General features: G+C 35.4%; 1 protein-coding gene across 1 annotated transcript in view; it reads left to right on the top strand.

Annotated features, from left to right (window-relative positions):
* The window catches only part of LOC138694649 (potassium channel subfamily K member 15), a 174,504-nt gene that overhangs the window by 123,808 nt on the left and 28,019 nt on the right, over positions 1-22,677 (top strand). Inside the window, exon 2 of the mRNA XM_069818585.1 lies at positions 13,236-13,548. Coding sequence (XP_069674686.1) covers positions 13,236-13,548 — 313 coding nt within the window. The remainder of the gene's footprint in view (positions 1-13,235; positions 13,549-22,677) is intronic.

Raw genomic sequence — 22,677 nt, 5'->3', positions numbered from 1 at the left:
TGCGCTTTTGAGTTTGATCATTTTCATTTGGTTTTCGTTTAATCAAAATACAGTACAGTATTAACAATGAGTGTTTTTACTCAAGAACTGAGCTGTCCATGTGGACGTATCCATTATGCAGTGTATATTATACTGTCTATAGCACATTAGCGTACAATATAGAGAATGAAGTTAAATTGAAAAATAATCATAATATGGATATTTAAACACATTTTTTAAAATGGTGGCCGTTCATTTCGATACAGGCTTCAGTTCTAATTTCCATATTATCGCACTATAGACTATTGTACCTAATCCCAATTACCAGTTTCGTTCTTCGTACTAGTAACTCATATTGAAATAATTCTGTACCTACTCTATAAAAAGAGTACCTTACATACTGTAAATTCAATCTCCACTTCTGCCCGACCCGCACATATAAAATTACTCAGACATACTATCTACTGTCCGTCCAAGTGGTTATGTCGTAAGATCGTAGAAAGGGAGGAAATCATGTGACAGTTAATTACTTAACGAGGCCCTTTTATTTAAGTTATTTTAAACAGTTGTATAATATTACGTAGACGTCCAATTCCTAACAGCAATTAATGTTCTCAGAAAAGAGCTAAGACAGCCCAGCCACTAACTGGCGAATAAAAACTGGTGAGGGAAACCGGGATACGACGTAGGCAAATGGACAACAGTACCTGTGCGAAAATGATTAAATATTGAAAGCTCTTTCGTCACTGGAAAACGCGAGCTTATTTTTGGAACATACTGTTTCCTATGACCATAAGGCTACTATAACTGTATATGCGGTCTTGGATCTGTATGGAGGACGGTTGAACTTCATTAGTAGAAGGGGTGGGAGTGAAGTACATTCAAAAACTCAGGTACAATAAAAATTGAAGTAAAAATAAAATGATGTCCCTGTATTACTTATACTAATGTCGCGGAGAGAGGCGTATGTTTGAAAGTAGAACGTCTTGCCGCGTCTGTGGCCCAAGTGCTATCGCGCTGACATTCCATCCAGGCGGTCCGGATTCTATCCCTGGTCAGCACGTGATGAAATTTGTGATGGATAAAGCAAATGTTGCAGAGAGTTTTTTCGGGGTACTCCCGTTTCTATCACTCCAGCAACACACTCCACTTCCATCTCATTTCATATTCCATCTGTAATAGTAAAAATAGACTGGGGTGAAAACTTGAGTAGCCTATAGTACGGGTTTCCGACGCTGATATGGGAAGGGGTCGGCCTGATTGGCGGAGTTGGTATGTCGCTGGCCTTCTATGCCCGAGGTTGCGGGTTCGATCCCGGCCAAGGTCGATGGCATTTAAGTGTGCTTAAATGCGACAGGCTCATGTCAGTAGATTTACTGGCATGCAAAAGAACTCCTGCGGGACAAAATTCCGGCACATCGGCGACGCTGATATAACCTCGGCAGTTGCGAGCGTCGTTAAATAAAACATTACATTTAACATTTACAGGAAGGGCTTGAGGCTTCGGGCCCTCGGGCTTATCAGGCTACTGGTGTGCCAACGTCTCTATGTTATCGGTATTACTGATGTTACGTTTCCAAATATCCATGGATTCCACCGCAGAAATGCTTCAGATTACAAATCCAGTAGATCTGTATTCAATTGTCGACAATGAAGGGAGATCCACATTCAGTTCCCTTCCACAATTACTGGGTTCATTATGTATTCTTTTGTTGTGTTTGTCATGGGCTGTCTTAACCTGTGGACTTGCGTTGTTCATTCAGCAAATGTTTAGAGCAAGTCAGGACAAATCTCAGTCGACAGGGATAGACTAATTGATCGCCTTCCTATTGTCTCTCTGGGAGGCTCGGTGCTCAATACACATGATTCTGTACGTTGCATAACACACTGGTGCTTTCACTGTTGTTCAAGTTCGATGAAAGGTTTCAAAATATTTTACGTATTAAAATAGGTAAACCAACTGGCTACGGAATTGGAGGTACAGGGTTCAATTCTCAGGTGATAGCTGAATTTTGACGTTGGAAAACTTCCAGAATGGCCCCGAAGTCTACTCGGTCTGAGTGTCAGACCTTTAAGGGGAGTAAAACGGAGATTTAAGCGTAGTGCTGACCATACCATCTCTTTCTAGTGCCAAATTAAGCTATGCATCCATGTCTCTCATGGGCCTTCATTGCAATTAAAGGGGATACCATTTTTCGGTCGTTTCTCAGTTTTCGCGGAATAACTTGTGTCGTTAAGGGACTAAATGAGTGAAATTTCTATTTTCCACATTTTTAAATTAGAGATTTAATTTTTTGTATACAGCAACGTCTTGTTACTAACGACCATAAGTTTCATTAGTATAAGTTCAGTAGGTTTTAGGTTAAATGTTAAAAAAAATGACCTCCAAAATGTATCTACTCTCAGAAAACATAAATTACAGACCTAACAAATTGTACAGCATCTTTGACTTACATAAAATTTAACAGCAGAGCCATAATTTGAATTTTGAATGTATAAATGACATGAACAATTTTATATAGGTAGTAAAAATTTTTCCAATTTTTAGTGTCCGCATAGTATAGTTTATGTTGTAAGTTGAAAATATTTACTTTGATTAAATTTCCAATTTCTTTACTGTGTTAATCTTTAGGATTTACCTTGCTTAACCAGTTTCGAAGTCTTGTATTTCATTGTCCAAAGCCTAGTCAAGCTAGGTAAATTATAAAGATTAACGCAGTAGAGAAATTGGAAATTTAATTAGTGATATACAATTAGTGTTAAAAGTGTGTTTAGAAAAATGAAGAAAGATATTTACTTTATCTAAAGTTTTGTTAACCATACTTTTCAGGACGTGTAGTAAAAATTTCAACTTTTTAACATGACATTTGTTGGAGTCTGTACACTTAATGTGAGTAAATGCTGTAAAAATAAAAGTGTGGAAAAATGACTTTGAAATATCGATTTTTCGTGACAAAAACCTGCTTGTAATTATGAAATATAACTAAACATGAATTTTGTGGTTTCTGTTGATATACTTTTTCCAGTATGTATATAAATGAAAGATCATTAATTACGTTTCTAAAAAAAATTAGATTATTCTCGGAAAATGCCAAACTTTCACTCATCTCCTTCCTTAAATAAAATACCGTCATAAGTAGCGGTATACTCTGATCATGTGATCAGTATGACGCGAGAACACTGCTTAAGACAACACCGTACAGACGGGAGATACACCTTCGCTTCCCTGTTGGGATGCGAATCATTAGACTTTCAGCTTGAAATGCTACAGCTTGATCATAGTTTGACATTGTTATTAAAATGTATTTCGTCGTTGTTCCTGCAATAACTCCTATGTGCAAAATATACAATTTTTCAGTAGGAAGAAAAGACACATTTAAGCTATTCATCCTATGGCAGACGTACATAGGAGACTGTGAATTCTTACGGTACATTTTCGAAACAAAAAAAATATAATTACATATAGGAGATGTTATTATTAGCTGCATCACTATTTAAGTTATTTAATAGAGCAAAAATCTGAAAATCGATAAATGTCACATAGGAGTTATTGCAGGAACAACGACGACTTGTTACAATTATGGTAAAACATTGAAATTACTGCAGCTAAAGAAACACAGGATAATTGATAGCAACTAAATTTATATTAGGGACTAAAGAATATCGCAGTCACTTGAATTCTGTATAATTTAAAAATCGCTATTATGTGTATATATATATATATATATATATATATATATATATATATATATATATGGCTTGACTAGTAAACTAGAAATAGGCCCATGTTTCTATATTTTTATCGGTTATTGTTTCGGCGGCATCGGTCGCTTTTAATTTTCTGTTAGAAATGCTCTTAAATTTCATTTTTACAATTTAGCCAGGAGGGTTATGTCATGTGATACGTGACAAAGGTTAAGGAGAGAGAGGGAGCGAGTGTGTGACAGAGAGCAGCGCCACAAGGCACTGACATGCATCAATAACTCGTTTTATACTCTTTCACATTAAACGAAATATTCTAGAGGAACCATTAAATGTTTAGTCTACGTGAAATACGGTTTTCAGTTTCGTAATTCGACTATATGTATGAAAACTACAGACGGCCTTTATCTTTTCATCCTATGACTGAAAGAGCATGTTTAGAAGAGCTGTTCTCAGTTCCGTTTGTGTTTTGCCCAACTGTTTCAGACTACAAAATGTCATTGTAATAACATCAAAGAGATTTGTTACTTAAGATTTGCGGACTGAAGTATCACTGTAAGCCATAATTAGAAGTCTCGATTTTATTTCCAAAACTCGTATACATTCTCAAGGACAGTGCCACTGCAAAATATTTAATTGCATATATTTTTATGTATATTATGCGTGTAAAGAAAAGGAGTTTCATGTGAAAAATCCAGAGTGACATTTGTGGCGGACGAGATCGCAGATTGGAGTATTTCTCGGGTTCGCCCGTTTCCCCTTTTAGGCATCTACATTATTGGTCATCATTCCATAGCATTCCCCGAACACCGGTTGGCGACGCATGCGGGGAGCTGGTCTTGGGAAAAGTGGGGTTGTCTGCTTGAAGCCTGGATACCAGCGAACCTTAGTGTAGTCAGCCGATGTGAGTTTGAGAATGCGTCTAGTTCGAGGGTTAGCGTAATATACGTTCTAGATCGTAGTGCTGGGTTATAGTGCCCCTCCCGAAATGTAGTTCAATTCAAACTAACTCACGTGTTCTTTTTCTGAGAAATATCAAGTCACTACACAATCCGTGGTAAGAATAAACATGAGTATATAGTATATACTGGACTTTTTTTAGTATATACTCCTGTTAGTAAGAATAAAAACATTTGAGTACCTACTCATTTTTGATTACATACTCATAACATGGAAGCATAGTAGCATATACTCAAGTGTCCATCTTGTACAGAATATATACTTATGCTTGATAAGAATAAAAGCTAGCATATTCTCATATTTATAAGTTCGTTCTCATGTTATTCTGAGTATGGCCTGTAGCAGGCTCAATCCTGAATATTTGTTGATCTGTGTTCAGTTTAAAGTTAAATAAAAAAATGGCAGAATTTATGAACGATGTAGTACATCATGGAAAAATATAGAAAAAGATGTGAACTTCAGAAGCCTTTAACGCTTCACAAAAGTGAATGTGAAAAAGGTTAAACAAGTATTTGTTATTCATAAAAAACATAACCTATAAAAATATGAATGGCTATCAAATTATAAGGTTAGATTGTATTGTTAAATATAATTAACAATTACAGTTTATTTTGTAAAATTTGAATTGCAAAATGCAATTACTTGTAACTTTAAATTATATATATACATATATATAGATTTAGCATAACTGGAATTCTAGAAATGGATTGTAATTTCTATCCAACATCCCGTAATGACGATTTCCCAGTACTATATTCATGTTTCCTGTTTATTAGCGTCACTTATCTGATTCACTCTCTTTTTCATTACTTATTTGTTTATTTAATTTATTTATTTTATTAAGTAATTAGTTTATTTGCTTATTTATTTACTTATTTATTTATTTATAAAAAACAAAACACAAACCACTACAGCATGCTGATAGCATGTAAAAAAAAAAACTGAGCATCGCGGTGCAATGTGGTCAAAGAGGATAGGTAAAACGAGTATATACTAACTTTTAAACGATCAAGAAGGCTGTAGAGATGAGTATATATTCGCGTTAGGTAGAATGTCTTTATTCTTACGAATATGAGTATGTTCTAGTGGTTACGAGTATATAATCACAGGAAATGCTCATACTCAAAAGTATAAATCTTGAGAAAGTACTTAAGCTTTATTCTTACTACCCATTGTTTCTCCATTTGTTTTCAATTTATTTTCCTTCTGTATTGATACATAACTGAAGACGATCTGGTAAACTTAAACATACTTTTCTGCATCTGATCCGAATAAATTTATTCGAAAGTATTTTAATGGCTGCTTTCAAATCCTCAGCAGTTGTTGAAATTGGTAGTGACTTTCGGCTGACTTCATAAATTCGAAAATTTTTTATTAAAATGCAAATGAAATGCGATATAAATTTTGAAATGTCACATGGTTCGAAAACTCAATTTCATTAGTGTAACGCCACAATATAGGGCTACAGTAAGTTACTTCAATATTATCCGATTCATGTGGTGTAAAATTTATCTGTGTTTTGTATTTACATTCCTGGCAGACGTTTATTCTATTATACTGCTGAACAGATGCACAAAAATGCATCATATGAGCATCTTATAGCCTATGCAGACTTTATTTATAAATCTTGTCCTTTACGCGGTGTTTCACTTCTCGGTTATTGCTCATGGCACTTCCATAGTTCAACTGCGCTTCCTCCCCCGTTGCCCGACATTTCGAGTATAAAGGCTGGTTCACAATGAATCGGGAACGGAAACGACAACGAGAACGAGAACGGAAATATTGTTAAAATAAATGTATTTAAATGTGAGCATTCACAATTAACTATTGGTGAATGCTCACATTTAAATACATTTATTTTAACATTATTTCCGTTCTCGTTCTCGTTATCGTTTCCGTTCCCGGTTTATTGTGAACCAGCCTTAAGCCTGTTCCCTGACTGTCTCACGATAGTATACATTCCTTCGCGAAAATGGTTAAACTGTTGACTCGCATTTTTCTGTATGGACTAAATAAATTAATTTGTCTTAAAATGTAATACACGCTGCTTCTATTTTAATTATATTTTTAATCTAATTCTTAACTCCATATTTAATGCTTTAAATTTTTGTAATTCTTATATCTTCTTTACAAATTTTCATGGACTTAGTACACGACATAACTCTTCATAGATACATATCGTGCATAATGTGGCCCGCCGAAGTGGTGTGCAACTTGAAAATGAGTCCGCAGTATGCGTGAACCCGAATCATGCAAAATGAAGTAGGTAGCGTTAGACATGCACGCACGCATGCACACAGTTTTGGTAATTTAAATATTAGTTTTTGCTTCATAAAGATTGTAAATTTTCATATACAGTAGCTAATTGCAATTGAAGAGGATGATCCCAAAACTCATTCAGTCCACTTGATTATTTTTATGATTAATCATAAATATGATTATGTTTGAGATCTCTATCATTATATTTCAAGCTTCTTTTCTTCCAAAACAACGCCAATCCTTGTCTAAAAGTTTATGTTATTGTGCATGTCAATTGAAAACTCCCTCAGTCCGTAGACCAGTGGATAAAAGAAAACTAGTCCAGTCCTTTCATACAAATGGACTTAACACGTTTTGGGATCACACTCTTCAATTATACTTTGAAAATTTATTTTATGTTCGTTATAACCTTAATTTTATAAGATTGCAGAGGCATAAATATAATCACTTTAAAAATAGCAATGTTGAATTACCATGAGTCGCTTGTACTAGAAGTTCAGCGCTGTACCAAACCTCGAAGCAATTATTATTATTTACACAAAGTTCTGCATTCCGGAGTTAATGCCAGATGGTCTTCGCCGATTTAGAATGGTTTCGAGGAACTGTCCTTCATTTTGTGACGTGTTTATATGCCTGCAGTAGATTCGGATGTGAACCATGAAGTCCGAATTAGCGTCATTTGATTGAAGGAGTGAAGTCTCCGCTCTGCGTCCTCATTGGCTAGAGTTCCAGCCGTAGCTGAGTCAGCTGACAAATTGTTGAAAAGAATAAAACAACAAAGAAGTCCGGCCGCTGTGAAATTCTTAGAATTTCTTAATTTGGAAGTAACTGACGCTAAAGAGTCTATTTCGATTATTTCCTGCACGAAAAATAACCCTGTTCCTGGTTGAAAGAGCTCGAGACAAAAATTACCAGCTATTTCCGACCCACGTCAAAATAGAACTCTGCTAATTATCATCCTGGCCTATAATTCTGTTATTCGAGATGATGGATTCTGCCTTATATATTTCGCCACTTAAGAAATTAAATTCTTCAGACCGCCAAGCTGGTAGAGTTCAGTTGAGAATGGGGAATAACTAGGGGAGTCGAACACATGAAGCATATAACCGTAAACGGCCAGCCATTTTTCATAAAAGGAGTTTTTAAACGGTGGCAGCCTGGTACTTCAGTTGGTTAGATCCCAGAATCTATCGCTTTTAGGATAATTCTAATGTTAACGCAAGCATGAGGCTGTCTTCCCCGTGATTGGCTACTAGTCGAAATACTCAAACGGCGGAGGAAAATATAGTTTCATATAGATGAGCATAACCTTGTATTTATTGTGAAAGAACATTTGATTTTTAGCAGGTAAATACGATAAAACTTAAAACTTGACTCATATGTACTAGGCTTACCTCATGTAAAAGAAAAGGTAGACGCCCATTTTAGATTTGTTATTTACTATGAAAGCGGATGAATACTAAGAGTAATACCAAGGTATTTTGTTACCTTGTGGTGGCAGCTTGTCACGCAGGCAGCCCGGGTTCAAGACCCGGTTAGGCCTGGTATTTTTTTCATTGAAGAATTCGTAATGACACTTGTGGCGGACGAGGTCGCAGTTGGGGTTTTCTCGGGGTTCTCCCGTTTCTCCATATTATGCATCTACATCATTCCGTCAAAATTTCTCCATTTCATCATCATTCCATAGCATTCCCCGGCTGGCGACGCACGAAGGGAGCTGGCCTAGGGACGAGGGGGTTGCCTGCTCTAAACCTTTAGTACGCAGCAACCTTTAGTGTAGTCAGCCGGTGTGGGTTTGGGCGGGCGACTAACTTCAGAGTTAGCGCAGTAGATCTTGAAAGGTGATAGTGCTGGGACTGAAATTCCATTTCATTCCAAGGTACTGTTCTCCAACCAGGAGATAAACCGTGAAAGGAATGTGCTTACTATTGCGTCATCTATTTGGAGCGAAGTAGATAGATAATATTAGAGTTATAACTTCAGTTTAAAAATCATGCGCTCTCCTGCATATGTTATTTCCTGTATGGAGGGATTAAAAGACCAGGAGATTAACTGTGATCTAATTTTGTAACCAGGGTAGTATAAAAATGTGTATATCAGTGTTATTGTTTGTGCTGTGAGAGCTAGCCAATAGAGATACGAGTACTCACGTGTGTGACCTTATGACATCTTATAACATCAACATTCATTCACAGCATCACCCCGCTCCCTCTCATTCCCTGGAGACTTTCTCGTGGTTGGAGTACAGTAGTCTGTTCTTGTAACAAGATGGCGTTACTTGACCTTGATCTTGTCCACGTAACTAAGTGGTAGTACGACTTCTGCATCTTCAGTGAGTGGAGTTAAACGTAAGAGAGGAATACCATCTTTGTCCGACACGAAAGTTTAAAATAATTTAATTAATTGGAAAGCAACTATTGCCTAGGCAAATGAATGCATAGTAGTGACATTAGCCCCAAATTTCATTTTCTTTGTGACGAGTAATGAGAAGTGTTTAACATGAAGCGAAATGTAGCATAATAGCGGGCGGGTTCACATAGTGAGAATCGGTGGCGATCAATCAGGCTTTATTTGAGTCAAGTGATATTGTTTACTGTAGGATTATTCTAACACCAAAATTATTATAGCATGATTTCCTGCGGCAGGAAAATAAAACTATGGGTCCGTTATCATAGACTTAGAACCCCTGTCCACAATAGAGAGCTCAAGGAAAATTATATCGACCATTTAGGCCTAACTCCCGCGTACAATCTCATCGCTGAATAACCTCTGAAGTGAAAATGTAGCTAAATATGATATTACCACAGTCTAGTATGTACAATCACGAAGCTCAATACGTAGTAAATATACATACATAGATAGTTGCTAACCACTAGGATCGCTACTATTGCCTCATTACAGACAATGCGAAATAGTACCTGGACAGTCTATTGTTTCTAGTACCCTCATAGACCCAAGTTTCGTGATTGTATCTATTAGACTGTAATATTACTATTGCTATTGCTACTACACAATGCTGGACTTCTACTCGAGACCACAGAGGACAACATAGCGATAATGGTACCGGACAACGTTTTCGTTTTTGGCGAATTAGAACCCGTGAAAGTGACTCCCTTACGACGCTAGAACTAATCGTCCAGATGAGACACCACCGTACCCTGAAAATTTGTAAAATAGCTACTATCTCCTGTATCTGTGTTTATTCTATGACAGACACTAGGAAGAATATGGAAAGCTGTAATGTTCCCTTTCCCGTCTGGGAAGCATGCTACTTAGAAGTATGCCGACCGCTCAAGATGTCAGAGAGTGACAAGCTAGCTTATATTTACACTTCCTCCAGGCTTGAAATGAGGTAAACCCAGACCTCAGATATGGGCATTAAGAAGAAACCATAATAAACATTTCCATTTATTTTCCTCACTGTCCTGTTGTAAACTCTTCGCTGTGTGACTCATGAGTATTTGTGAATTGGAGCATGAAAATAAATATCAAGTCCTTAATTTTTCTGATTCAAGTTACGACTCTGACCTAATTTTGGCACTATAGGCATTGCATGTTTCTATACTCCTAGTTATGCTATCATAGTTATTTTTAATCTTCCAATCGTATTTTTATTAATTATCGATGGAGAATTGGGGAATCTTCTGCAGTTATTCATTGAAAACTATAGTCTTCACTCAGAAGGAGTCAGTGCAATTATAATGTTCTGTTACGTCCATTAGAAACTTCAGAATCTATTCACAGACGATGATAATTGATAATGAAGAGAAGATAGAATGACAATGAGAGAACCAGTCGAAATCATTCTGCACAGCAGCATTGTCTACTACAAAATTTACGACACATCTCAAATATCCAACTTAATCAATTTGTTCTGGTAAATAAGCTATTCCGTCAGCAAAATAAATAAATAAATAAATAAATAAATAATAATAATAATAATAATATGCCTAATAATATTTTACCAGCGCTTCTTTTTTTTTAGTTGGTTATTTAACGACTCTATATGAACTATTAGGTTATTTAGCGTCGATGGAATTGGTGATAGCAAGATGGTATTTGACCAGATGAAGCCGAGGATTCGCCGTAAATTACCCGACATTGCCTTACGGTTGAGGAAAACCTTGGAAAAAACCCAACCAGGTAATCAGCCCACTCGGGAATCGAACCTACGCCCGAGCACAACTCTGGTTCGACAGACAAGTGTCTTAGCCGACTGAGCTACGCTGATGGTCTAGAGCGTCTTGTAGTAAGAATAGCTTCTACTTCGTTTATGCCTAAGACATATCAGAAGTTTGTATGGTAATCGATTCAGATTCATTCTTTCCACATGGCTTTTACATTTATTTTTACGAGCGATGATTTTGATAAATGGTCTACTTTCACTTTCCGTCTTATGTTCTCATTCTTCTGGTCTATATGGCTGGTTTATTTTACGACGCTTTTACAATTGCTGTGGTTGTCTAGCGTCTGAGTGAAGTGAAAGTGATAATACCAACGAAGTGAGTCCAGGACCAACGCCGAAAGTTACCCAGCATTTGCTCTTAATGGGTTGAGGGAAAACCTCGGTAAAAACTCACCCAGGTAACTTGTCTCGCTAATGATGTATGTTATACTAACGGTATTATGAATCTCATATAAGCTTCATATTACATTCCTTTTAGTAGACTTGATATCTGGTGTCCATGTTTCAGAGCCATGTCTTAGAGTTAAAATACCTAAATTACTGTGATATTTTAAAGAGGTTTCTAATCTTACTTTAGTTGGAAATCTTCTCTAATGTATGAAGTTATGATGTTTGATCATCTTTGCTAATTCTCTATATACCTGGAGTTTATATGAAATTTGCAGTCAAGATACACATAGGAATTTGTTTGTTCTATAATTTTATTACCTGTATTTATCGCACTTTTATTCTGAGCGAGATCTTTCCAACGAAGTCCATGACTTCAGTTTGATGAGTAGATGTCTTCATATTAAATTGGTTTGAAATATTCCACAGTTTATATTCTACTCTCTGTAGCTATCTTCTTAGCATGGCTGTACCAAGTGGTTATCTGTATAAAATAATGTATACCTATTTAGAAGACTATTTGTGGAGCTACGGTGTAGGTAGCGAAATCCAGTTCCGGAAACGGAACGGTTGGCGAGATCATCATGCTAACCACACGATACCGCGGTACTGGTTGGGTGAGGTGTATGGACATGAGGCCACTCAGGCCAGAAGTTGGCTGGCTGTTTTGATCCTTTATGGGCTATCTCGACCAGAATGAAGTTGAGTACTCGTAAATAAGATAGCCATATTTTTCTCACTGTATAAATTTGGATTTTCATCCTGAGTATACTCTTTGACATTTATGTTGAACAAAGCGGTTGTAGGAGCGCATTTCCTTCAAGTTCTTTAGAATTGCTTTCATTCCGTCATTAGTCCATTACTGCTGAATTGTCTTATTGTCTGTGAAATATCCCTGCACTTCATAACATTAGTGTCAGATAAGATGAATTGAATTGAAAAGGTGGATTCCAAAGTGTCCTAAGTCTATTTTTTTAGATTTTAACTTGCTTTATTCACGTTTCAATTTATCCTTTCCAAGTCTATATAATTATAACTGTGTAAGTTTATTTAACAGACTCTCCTAAGTCTTGACTTAGTATCTGCAATTTTTTTTAAAGATCTAAGGGCGTCAAATTTGTTTTATCTATAATAATTTTTGTCATTTTTCTCGTAACTTGTCATTTGAATAGGCCAGTTTGGAATCCACTTCTTCAATTGGTAAGATGAAATAGGATGAAATTCCACTTTTTAAAATTTAATTTAATTTACTTGGTTATTTAACGATGCTGTATCAACTACGAGATTAATTAGCGTCGATGGAATTGGTGATAGTGAGATGATATTTGGAGAGGTTAGACCAAGGATTCGCCATAGATTATCTCACATTTGCCTTACGATTGGGGAAACTTGGGAAAAACCCAACCAGGTAGTCAGCCCAAGCGGGAATCGAACCCGCGCCTGAGCACAACTCCGGATCCACAGGCAAGCGCCTTAGCCGATAGAGCTACGCAGGTGGCTAATTCCACTTTTTGACCAATGCAAACTGAGATAACCAAGTTATTAATTTATGTTGCTTTTCGAAGTACCTTATTCCAGAATCACTCGTATTTCGTAATTTCTACATTATCACTGAATTGTCTTAATATCTATAAAATATTTCGAAGTAATAATCAGGTAAGTCATCTTTTCCTGTCTAAATGTATGAATATTGAAACAGCGCTGACTTGCTTCTTTTTTTTTTTTTTTTTTTTTTTTTTTTTTTTTTTTTTTTTTTTTTCAGGTCTTCAATGAACTGGAATCGCCGCCGGAGGTGGCACGTCTGCAAGAGCTTCAAACCAGCGTGCTCAAGGAACGGCATCACCTCATACACATGATCGTGAACAGCTCCATCATCAGTAACTTAGAATCTGAGAGAATGCGCAATTTTAGCTCGTTTGTGTCTCATAAACTGGGAGATTACGAGGAGATCGTCCAAGAGGCCGTGAGAGGTGGAGTGTCACTGCCATTAGATCCCCACAATCCACCTCCCCTTCCTGCAAGATGGAATCTTCTTCAGGCTGTGTTCTTCGCGTCAACAGTACTTACAACAATAGGTACGTCTGAAAAAAATCGGCGGTAGCCTGAATCGTGAAGGCAAGAGTATGTTTGAACGTAGAGTACGTCTTGAGAAATGAAACAACAATTAAATTCAGTGACTGAATTTATTTGTTTTTACACCGTTTTGCCTGATTTTAGTATATATTTATTACGCTTCATTTATTATGTGCCGACGTTTTAATGGCCTGGATAAACACTATGGTTACCAAGAAACGTTAATACTATTGTTGTCTAGGCATAGACACCACACTTCTGTAGGCCTAGTTCCGATCAACGAGCTACAGTAGATTAACTAGTTGGTTCCGATACTTGGTTTGTATGTTACGGGTGTCTGAAGTTCACACTACTCTATTCGAGCTTATTTCACACCCTTTTCACACGCGTTCCTCTCTTCGCTAGCATCCGAGCTGTATCCTGTTTACAATTTTGGACGTTTGACTTTAAAACGGATATCACTTGTTACTATCCACTGATTACTTGCTGAGTTATAACTGTTCTAAATTACTACTAATTTCGTAACGCCCCATCTCCAGGATGACACCCCATGTGTAACCAATTTCAAAGACGCATTCTATGTAAAAATTAATTGCTGCTGGATTATCAATATCATACTGTTAGGCCGACAGCATACCGCATTGGGCAATCTGTCTCAGACAGGACGATTTTGTCTCGGACAGTTCGATGTGGCGATAATTACACGTTTTCTTATGAGGCTGCAGCATGCAGCATCGGATGAATGTTCCGGGACAAATGTCCGATGCAGTATGCTGCACCTTAATAAAATGCGTGTAATCACAGTCACATCGAACGGTGCGAGACAAAACCGTCCTGTCCGAAACAGATTCTCCGATGCAGTATGCTGTCGAATCTAATGAACACACCATGTATAGCTTATCACTCAGTGTCTGTGAAGGACTGAAATTTTGTAATTAGTTCAGTGTCTGGACCCTATTTCTTTGTGTCATTATATAAATGCGACAGTATTTCGACGAAAGTCTGCCTTTAATCAAGTGTTACATGACTACAAATACTGTAACTAGGGATTTTGCGACTGTTTACGCTTGCTTTTTTTTTATCAAGTAATGCAGATTAATTAATGGGCCTATTTTTGTGTTGCCAATAGGTGTAGATGAAAAGTTGTTACTCAAGAATTTATATATGGGTAAGCAGGGAGTAGTGGAGAATTTGTCAGTGACAAGTAATTAGTCCTAGAGTCAGGGAACAAGTAGCTCGTCAGTGACAAGTAGCTTCACTGCCAGTGACATGAAGCCCCACTGTCAGCGACAAAGTTAGGTAGGTTTGGTGAAGGGCTAGATTAGTGACAAGCTGACCCACTGACCGCGACGAGTAGTCCTATAATCAATTATCAAAGTTAGGCAGGAATTTAATCTCATAACTAAAAAAGGGATATTTTATTTTGAAATTCTAATTTTTCATTATGTTGGCAGTACGTCTTCCTGCAGCATATAATATTTTATTTATCAAACAATATTTTACTAGTCAGCGAGAGGGAAATGAACTGGCTATCCTACCCTATTATCTCTTGGATTAGTTGCCTTACGAGTGATATCTTATTGGTGTCACTTGTTAGGTTCAAAGAGTTCAAACAGTTCACTAAACAACAAACAAAAATGGTGTACATAATTTCGAGGGAAAAATTGTTCCGGGGCCGGGTATCGATCCCAGGACCCTTCGCTTAGCGCACGAATGCTCTACCGACTGAGCTACCTCAGGAACTATACACGACACCATCACAATTCTTTCCTTTATATCCACCCAACTCAAATGGGCTGACAAGACGCCAGAACCCAACTATGAATACACACAATTCTGTGTGACTTAAATTGTGACTTTCTGTTAACGTACCTACAGTAACGAATTTATGCAAATGTGGCTTTCCTTCCTGTGAAGCAGTCTTGAATAATTTCAAGGGAAAAATTGTTCCGGGGCCGGGTATCGCGATATTACGAAACATAACTTTATCTTTTATAGTGTAAATGGGAACCAATTTGACATCTAGTTTTTAAATAACTAGATTCTTACTTGTTTTATGATCGAGGGAACCACATTGTTTACTTGATGTCTTTAACTTTCTGGCCTCTCAATGGTCAAGTGATAAAGGAGTTTATAACATGAATTTAAGGGCGAAAAAACAGTATGAAATACATTATTTTTTATCTACTGTAACGTAATGAATAAAAATGGAACATGCTGAAAATTTTGGCAAAAGAAAGATTCTACGCAGACATAAAGAAGTGAGTTTCGAAAAGGTTTCATGGATAAACTAACAGAATTTCAAAATTTTCATTAATTTTTCATGCTAGTTTTGCATTTTTAATAAAAACTATTGGACAAAAAATATAGAAAGAGATGATCATAGATCTCTCTTATCTATTTTTATTCAGTGCCTTTATTGTTACACTTACATTCTTGAGAAAGTTGAATGTCAACATTCTTCTGACGTTTCTATCCTTTTACCTCTTAGTATGGTAATTTTACTGTATATAGCTCCAACATATGATTCACTTTCTATTTGCTTCATCCCATAATAGTAAAATGAATATTCCAGAGCAATAAATTTCGTGTCAGGTTGTGCATATTTAAATGGGATGGCTCTGCATGTTTGGACTATAAATCAGAAATTGATTATTGATAATAATTATCTACACATATAAACGAGCCGTCGTATTTCACTGCAAATGCGTAGTTGGAACAGTCGATGAATACCGCAAAAGTCAATGGAAAGTTTCATTCATTAATGTTAACGAAAATTGTTGAATAAACAAAGCAAAAAGCTTAATAAAGAAATGATTTTGTCAACGGACATAGAAAAATATTACATACATACGTGCATACATACATACATACATACATAGATACATACATACATACATACATACATGTTCTGGCCCAGGCCAGGTCTTTCACTGCAAACTCAGAGTTCTCCAATTTTTCCTATTTTCTGACTTCCTCTTTGCGCATTAATGAACTTTAATTGTTTTGATAAAGTTAATGAACAATGTTAGCAGAAACGTTCCGATATGGACGCACCCGAAATGATACCACACTCGAACAATGAGACGTCGGAGCTAACTCCAGATTTTGCTCCACAAAATTTCCGACGTTTGTATAGAGATTCCGAAGAGTAAATCTTCTCCTTTTGATTACACTGATGAATATTAATGTGATCTATGGATGGCGGGATAAACGAAAAAGTATCGAGAAAAACTGACTTAACTCTGTCTTTTCCCATTACAAATACTCTTTTAACCCGCAGGGATCTTAACCCATGTTTCCAGGATGGAACGCTGCTATCTAGACCAGCCGTGCTCAGTTTTGTATTTATGCCTTTCACTGAGTTTGCGACAACCCGCCAATCATGGTGACGTATGGCCATCTGGTAGTAATCAGTGGTGGCTGGTGCAAACCAAAAGTATCATCATAGACACAATCCATAGGCTAAATTCCCTTCGGAAAATTTCGTGTGCTTTCGTGAGAGCTAAGTTTCACACGTGAACGAATATATTATGCGGCGGGAGATTTCCAATAATTTGTTGCCATTTTTTCAAATGACTCTTATTTATTGTAAGAACACGTAACTGTTACCTCGAAACCCAGGGTTCACGTGGCAGTTTAGTAAAAGAGAGGGTGTGAGTGCAAGATTCCACTCTGTGTTTCTTTTGTTTCATTTCTTTGTTGTTCTTTCTGTATCTAAATCAAGTGTTATAAATAATTTAGAACAAATATATATTCAATGGATAAATTAGATACAAAATAAACATCCTTTTCCTCGTCATGTGAACCAGGCGTTGTCTGAAGGTGGACTTAAGAGAAATTCAGGCTAAGGAAATCGCTCATTTTTGTGTCGAAGAGTCTACATTACAACAATGGAAATTAAATAATCCCCATATTCATTTCAATCTGTATTCGGTGGGCTGCAAAATATTATAGGCCTTTACCATATGACATACACATTTTAAACTATAAACTCCAAAATGCATATTACAATATAAGAAACAAAATCAAAATTATGTGCTATTAGGAAATAGGCTACTATAAAACAAATCCATCAAATTTATCAAATCACTCATCATCATCCCATAAGAGTATAGTTTCTGAAATCGGAAATAATATCAGTCATTGCAATTATGAGGTGATCCTTCAAATTATCGCCTAGATTTCGATTTTGATTTAGCATCATCTGCGAAAGAAACTGTTCGCATATGTAGGTGAACCAAACATTGATGTAATTGTCATAGTGAAACTATGTAGATTTTTGTATGTTAATTTACAAAGTTGTTTATATTTGTCCAAACCAACAATATTAGTACATTTAATTTTAGTAAATGTGCCATTTTTAGACGGATAACCTCCATCTGCAAATCTAGTCGAACATGTCGGACATCAACATGAAAATGGGTTTAAAAGTAATAAAAAATCGTTCTCCAAATTATTAAAATCATGAAATATATTATTTAAATAATTGTTGAGCACTTGGTGGCATTTTCACTGGCTACATAAATACACTGAAAATGTTGAAATTCTTGAAATAAATAAAATGGTGGTGAGACAGACCAATAATTACTTATACATCATAGCTTTAAATTGTATATAAACAATATTCTAGCAGAGACAGTTACTATATTATAAAATTCTCAATTCTTTGGGAAAGCATGAATTATTTGTTTCTTCAAAATTAACGATGACAATATAAGTTATAAAATATACGAATGTTGAATTGAATAAAAACGGTTTACAGTGTTCATGTTTTTAAAATCTAAAATAGCTCTTATTGCTCTCTTAACCCCTTTCTGCATAGGACAGTTTTGCGCACACTGGTTTAATATTCAAATAACTTAAGCAGTTCTTTCTTCCTCAACTGATGTCACATATGGTCAAATCCAGTTATTCTTGACAGTGTGCAATATCTGTCCCAGTATGCAGTTTGAAATATAATAATAATAATAATAATAATAATAATAATAATAATAATAATAATAATAATAATAATGTTTTATTTTCGCTGGCAGAGTTAAGGCCATAAGGCCTTCTCTTCCACTCAACCAGCCTTAATCAATACAATACATATTTAAATTACGAATATTTACACTACATTTAAAAGGTTCTCCAGCAATATTCTTCAGTTAAGTTTTAACGACTAGTAGACTACATATTTATTTAAATTTAGATAAACCTATAAGTCAAAGTAGTAACTTAATTTATGAGCTAATTTAATTCATTTTATATGCTTATTATAAGTTATATGAATATAAAAACGGTATGTGCCATATCTGTCCCAGTATGCGGAAAGAACATATTAAGTTATCCATAATATAGACCTATACCACGTCACCCCATCGACTAATATAATAATTATATTATATTTTTCTTTTTAACAATGCAAAATAAGCTGATATAAAAGAAAGAAACGAACAAAGATATTTTTCAAATATTTTGACGGGATTTTGTGTTAGGCCTATATTCTTGTAAAATGTAGAATACTATTCTTGCCTTTAATTTCGCTGTATTCACGATGGTTAAGTTGTGTTTCTTTCATCCCGTAACACTTTATGACACATCAAACATCGAATGTGATCTTCCTCTTCACAACAAAAAAATTGGTCTTCCTATTTTTTCTGAAAATAATATCTTTTTTTTGTTTTTTTTTTTTCGCTTGCGAAAGCCCCTTAGAAAGAGACATGTTTGTTACTTTAAACGATAGGCTACCTGTTCTCGTACGAAACGCTATGAGAATAAGAAGACTACAGCAATGAGTACGACAAACATGTCAGTCACCCCGTAGGGAGAGGGTGGTTTTCAAGACTCGAACCGAGTGCGACGTTTGGCCATAGTTAATATAAACTAACGTATACCAATCAATTACAGTGATCTTTGAATCTTATAAGTAATTAATCTTTTGTGGTTTATCTCTTTGTTTACGTTGTGTTCAGTTCTCTTATTCCTTTCTTTTGCATCTAAGTCACGAAATGTTCTGCTGTTCCAGTTCACAATACTTTCTTAAAAAAAATCTGTAAGAGACTGGCTTAACATCATCCATCACGACACAAGCGTTCTTTTCCTTCTGAGGAAAAATTCTTTGTAAAAGCTTGATAAATAGTGTTACAAGTTATTCTATTAAGAAAAAAAAACAGAAGTTAAGAAGGCATCTTAAAGTATCATATAATCAAATAGAAGCTTATATTCCAGAAAACATTAAGAACTTAGTGAAAAAATAGCAAATCTTAAAAAAAAAAAGAAGAATAATATGTCTTGCTTGTCAACTCTTGCGTGGAAATAAGTCTGTGCATCACTTTCTCGTATAAGATACTCGTTATTATTGAACGCTTTAATTAGTGAATTCTGTATTCTAATTTATTAATTTATGGTAACGATTCGGGCAGTAGATATTTTCCTTTCGGTGAACCAGCACTTGATTAGCATGAATTGTGAAGCAGAATAACAATAATAAGTTCTTATTACATGATTTGTGACTTAAATCACTGGAATTTATTTTAGAAAACTACATTTAACTTTTCACACCATAAAAATTGTAGTTAATGTTGGTAATATAGGGTTATTATAAAGTAGCTAACATAGATGAAATTAATATTTAATTTCTAAACAAATTGGACAGTCGAGTTGAGCTAAGCTGCTATGGAATAATTATGTGAAGTGCGCGATTTAGTTATTCCATGCTTCGAAAGTTTGTTAACTATTTGGCTTGTTTATTACACACATTTTCCAAGCTTGAGAAAATGATTTTAAATCGTTAAACCCCAAACAACAATTGATTTGATGCAATGTTATAAAAAATGTGGTATAAACTTCACTTCACTAGAAAGATTTCGAACAAAAATGTATCTGAGAGACGGCCCTTGTACCATACTTCTTTTTATCGTGCATTAATTAAGAAGTTTGAAGAAACTGGTTCAGTTCAAGATAAAATTAAATCGGGCAGACCAAGGATTAGTGATAGACTATTCAGATTGCAAAGGTTTTTCGTGAAGCCAAACTCAAGGCGAAGCAAACCCGTTATTAGTCAGCAATGTTAACGTATTAAGCAAACGCTTGCAAATGCCATACAACATTGTTTGAAAAATGTTATGCAAACTTTTGAAAATATATTCTTTTAAACTGCAAATGTTGTTTGAATTGAATTCTACAGATTCAAAATCCCCTATATCCACTTAAAAAATTAAAGGATTCTGATAGTAACTGGTGACAAATAGAGGAAATTTTCAACCTAACAGTGAGTTTTAACACACCTTTTGCTTTAAATTCATTGGCTTTTTTGAATTCAAACTATATAAACCATTAGAATTCATTCTTAGCAAGCAATATGTGGGCATAACTCAATTATGAACAAAATGGTCTTTAGGGGATTATGAATCTAGAGGATTCAATTGAACAAAACTGATTATGAAAAGAGATACAACTTTTCCTTATGTGTATTAGCTCAGATGCAAATTTAACCGGGTGGTTAGCCTGTATAGAATACTGTGGACTGATTAAATCCACTTTCCTATTAATGCTGGGTGGGTATTCACAATCGTGGAATGTGAACAACATACATTTCACGTGCAAAAATTAAATCTCATTCTTTGCACGTTGTAGGGCCGTTTAGTTAATCTTGATTGCTGAATTTGTTTGGCAGTTACATTAAATTCAACTGTATTAGTTGCTTTATAATAACTATGTAAATTTATAGAAATCTAGGAAATCTAATATATTATTATTTCGCTTTTTATATGTAGGCCTACATTTGTTTTAATAACAATTTTGAACATCTCTCGAAGTTCGCTGATGAGATAAACTTTCCATATGATAGACCTATAACAAAAAGTTGCAAGACTTGATGGAATTTGAAAGAAAATATTATAAACTTCTTACAAAATAAATTCTCAAATTAGCAAAATATTAAAAATATATACAAAAATTACTGTTTGCAGTGCGGTAGGGGATATTTTTAGACTTTCTCAGTAAATGTTTAGCATAATTCGAAGAAAACCGAAACTTTGCAATATATGTAAAAGATGAACTACATTTGAAATCGGAATGGCATGAGTATTACTTCCTATTTTTTAGTAGGTTATTTTACGACGCTTTATCAACAGCTTAGGTTATTTAGCGTCTGAATGAGATGAAGACGATAATGCCGATGAAATGGGACCCGGGGTCCAACACCAAAAGTTACCCAGTTGAGGGAAAACCCCGGAAAAAACCTCAACCAGGTAACTTGCCCCGACCGGGAATCGAACTCGGGCCACCTGGTTTCGCGGCTAGACCCGCTAACCGTTACTCCACAGGTGTGGACTACTTCCTATTACAATTAAAATAACTACATTATTTTGTACGTCTTGCTACCAACAGACCGGACATGATGGGATTTTAACACGGCAATGATGGAGCAACAGTTAAGTGATAATGGAAGGAAACTTCAGGTTCGCCACATTCGTATAAAATTATTTTGTAACAAAAAAAATCTAATCAGAAAGCTTACAGATTTTTTTTCTTCGTTTATAATCTCCTGTTTCCTATTGACTTAAAATCCAGTATTTTCTAGGAGAGAGTATATATTTTTGGAACAACACTTGACAGTACGTATTTCAAGCCTTCCTGGTTGTGTGGTCAGCACGACATAGGACCACCGTTGAGACAACACAGGAGAGTACATGACAAGGGAAAAATATTCATAATAACTGAAAATCTTAAAAAGAAAATTGAGGCAACTATATCTTTTTTAACTCAAGATTATAAAGTGATTAAACAGTTACATGCTTATAGTATCCTGATAACTAAAATTAATTTATTTGAACGGAAAAATAACTATCAATTTTTAAAATAAAATATAACAAATCATCAATTAACCAGGCGAAACAATGAGGAAATGAGCTAGACTGTAATAGCTTCATAAATCACGAAGTCGAATAAGTAAACAAAATCGAGCTTTTATGAACTCTGTGAAGCAATAAGGATGTTTAAAATATGACAATATATAAACAAGACATCTTGAAGTAGCCTATGACTGTATATTTTATAGCTGTAATAAATCACAATCTATAGGGTGTTATAAAAATAAGTGTAAATATTTTTAGTAATAGAGGGCAATGAAAGAAACATCTATT

This window comes from Periplaneta americana, chromosome 2, assembly GCF_040183065.1.
Source record: "Periplaneta americana isolate PAMFEO1 chromosome 2, P.americana_PAMFEO1_priV1, whole genome shotgun sequence".
In the NCBI taxonomy this organism is placed as follows: domain Eukaryota; kingdom Metazoa; phylum Arthropoda; class Insecta; order Blattodea; family Blattidae; genus Periplaneta; species Periplaneta americana.
Note: the sequence above shows the minus strand (reverse complement) of the source record. Positions and strands in the feature narration are given on the sequence as shown.